The sequence below is a fragment of the Myotis davidii genome, unplaced genomic scaffold, assembly GCF_000327345.1.
Source record: "Myotis davidii unplaced genomic scaffold, ASM32734v1 scaffold2847, whole genome shotgun sequence".
Taxonomy (NCBI): Eukaryota; Metazoa; Chordata; class Mammalia; order Chiroptera; family Vespertilionidae; genus Myotis; species Myotis davidii.
In genome coordinates this window covers 5,189-6,508 of record NW_006298170.1, presented here as the reverse complement: position 1 = coordinate 6,508, position 1,320 = coordinate 5,189, and the positions used below count along the sequence as shown (strand labels likewise).

At 41.5% G+C, this 1,320-nt stretch overlaps 1 protein-coding gene across 1 annotated transcript in view; it reads left to right on the top strand.

The window, feature by feature from the left end:
• Positions 1 to 149: 149 nt before the first annotated feature.
• LOC102766774 (cell surface glycoprotein CD200 receptor 1-like) overlaps positions 150 to 1,320 on the top strand; it is a gene marked incomplete at both ends in the record, with an annotated part of 6,077 nt that continues 4,906 nt past the window's right edge. Inside the window, one exon of the mRNA XM_006773836.2 lies at positions 150 to 191. Coding sequence (XP_006773899.2) covers positions 150 to 191 — 42 coding nt within the window. The remainder of the gene's footprint in view (positions 192 to 1,320) is intronic.

Sequence of the window (1,320 nt, the reverse complement as noted above, 5' to 3'; positions counted from 1 at the left end):
GGCTGTTTTGCAAGGCTGTTAATGTAAGTTAGTTATGGTTAACTTATATTCTATCATGTTGCACATAAATTTTAGTGGAGAAACAATGGCTTCCTTCATTTAAGTACCTAAAATTGATTTCATTTACCTTTCTCTGAATATTTTTCTAGCTTCATCTGGAAACCGGAACTCTTCACAATCTCCTACAGAAGGTAATATATGTTTTTCTTGTGTGTGTGTTTGTATTTTTCCCCCTAGAGACTTGTTCTGAAGGGATGGAGTATTGAACTTTCTTATAAACATAGTTGATGGTCTGGTCTGAGCCTTGTGCCTAGCTGAAGAACATGCTGATCTGAATGCTGTGGGGTGAGGGATCCTGAATGAAGCTGCCCCTTCATCCCCAAAGAAGTTGAATTCCATTTGAAAATTATGGATCTTGCTCTATCAGGCAATGTTCTAGGCTCTTCAGGGAACGCAAAGATGAGTAAGGCAATGAGAAAGCCCTCAGGGAGCTCAGTTTTATGGGGGCTTAGAGACATGGCCAGAGCTGTCATATCAAGTGTTCCAGGAGTCTAGAGGAGGGAGCTGTGAGCACCTAGGCTCAGAGAAGGCTTCACAGGGGAACTGGGTCTTAAAGGAAGAAGAGTATTAAAATAAAAAAGTCAAAAGATTTACACATTCTGAACAGAAACACTAGAGTAAGGAGTATTACTAGTACAATAGACAAAGAGCATTGTGTAGGGCATGCCAGACCACAGGAACATGTGAAGAAAGACACAGAAATGCAATTGTGCTTGGTGTTTTCTTTCTGAAGTGGGGGAGCAAAGTAGGGAGTGATTGGAAAGTGAGTCATTTTGAAAAAGAGGGATTTCAAAGCCACACAAAGGCACTTAAATGTTTTCTTCAGGCAGTGAGAGATCTCTGAAGGGTCTCAGAGTTGAGTGAATCACATCTGTGTTATAGAATGATGTACCTGGTTGCAATGTAAGGTATGAACTGAAGACAGGAAAGTTTTGAGACAGAGATAGAATTAGGAGGCTTTTGCAGTATCTGGATGAATGGTGATGGGGACGTAAACTAGGGGATGGTAGCTGGGTGAGACTGGGAGATATTTATGGACAAAGTATTCAGAAAAGATGTGATATGTCTGCTGATTCTAGAATAATGATGAGAACCTACCCTCTCTCTCCTCAATGAGGTAGGAGGTGAAATCACCCTAGCTGATCACAGGAGTGAATGGAGAACAGTAGTGTCAGACAGGTGGCAAACCCACTGAGTGTGAGGGAGTGACTGGCTATTGTAAATTATCACTACAGGCATTAAAAAGGAGGGAGGAGAAAG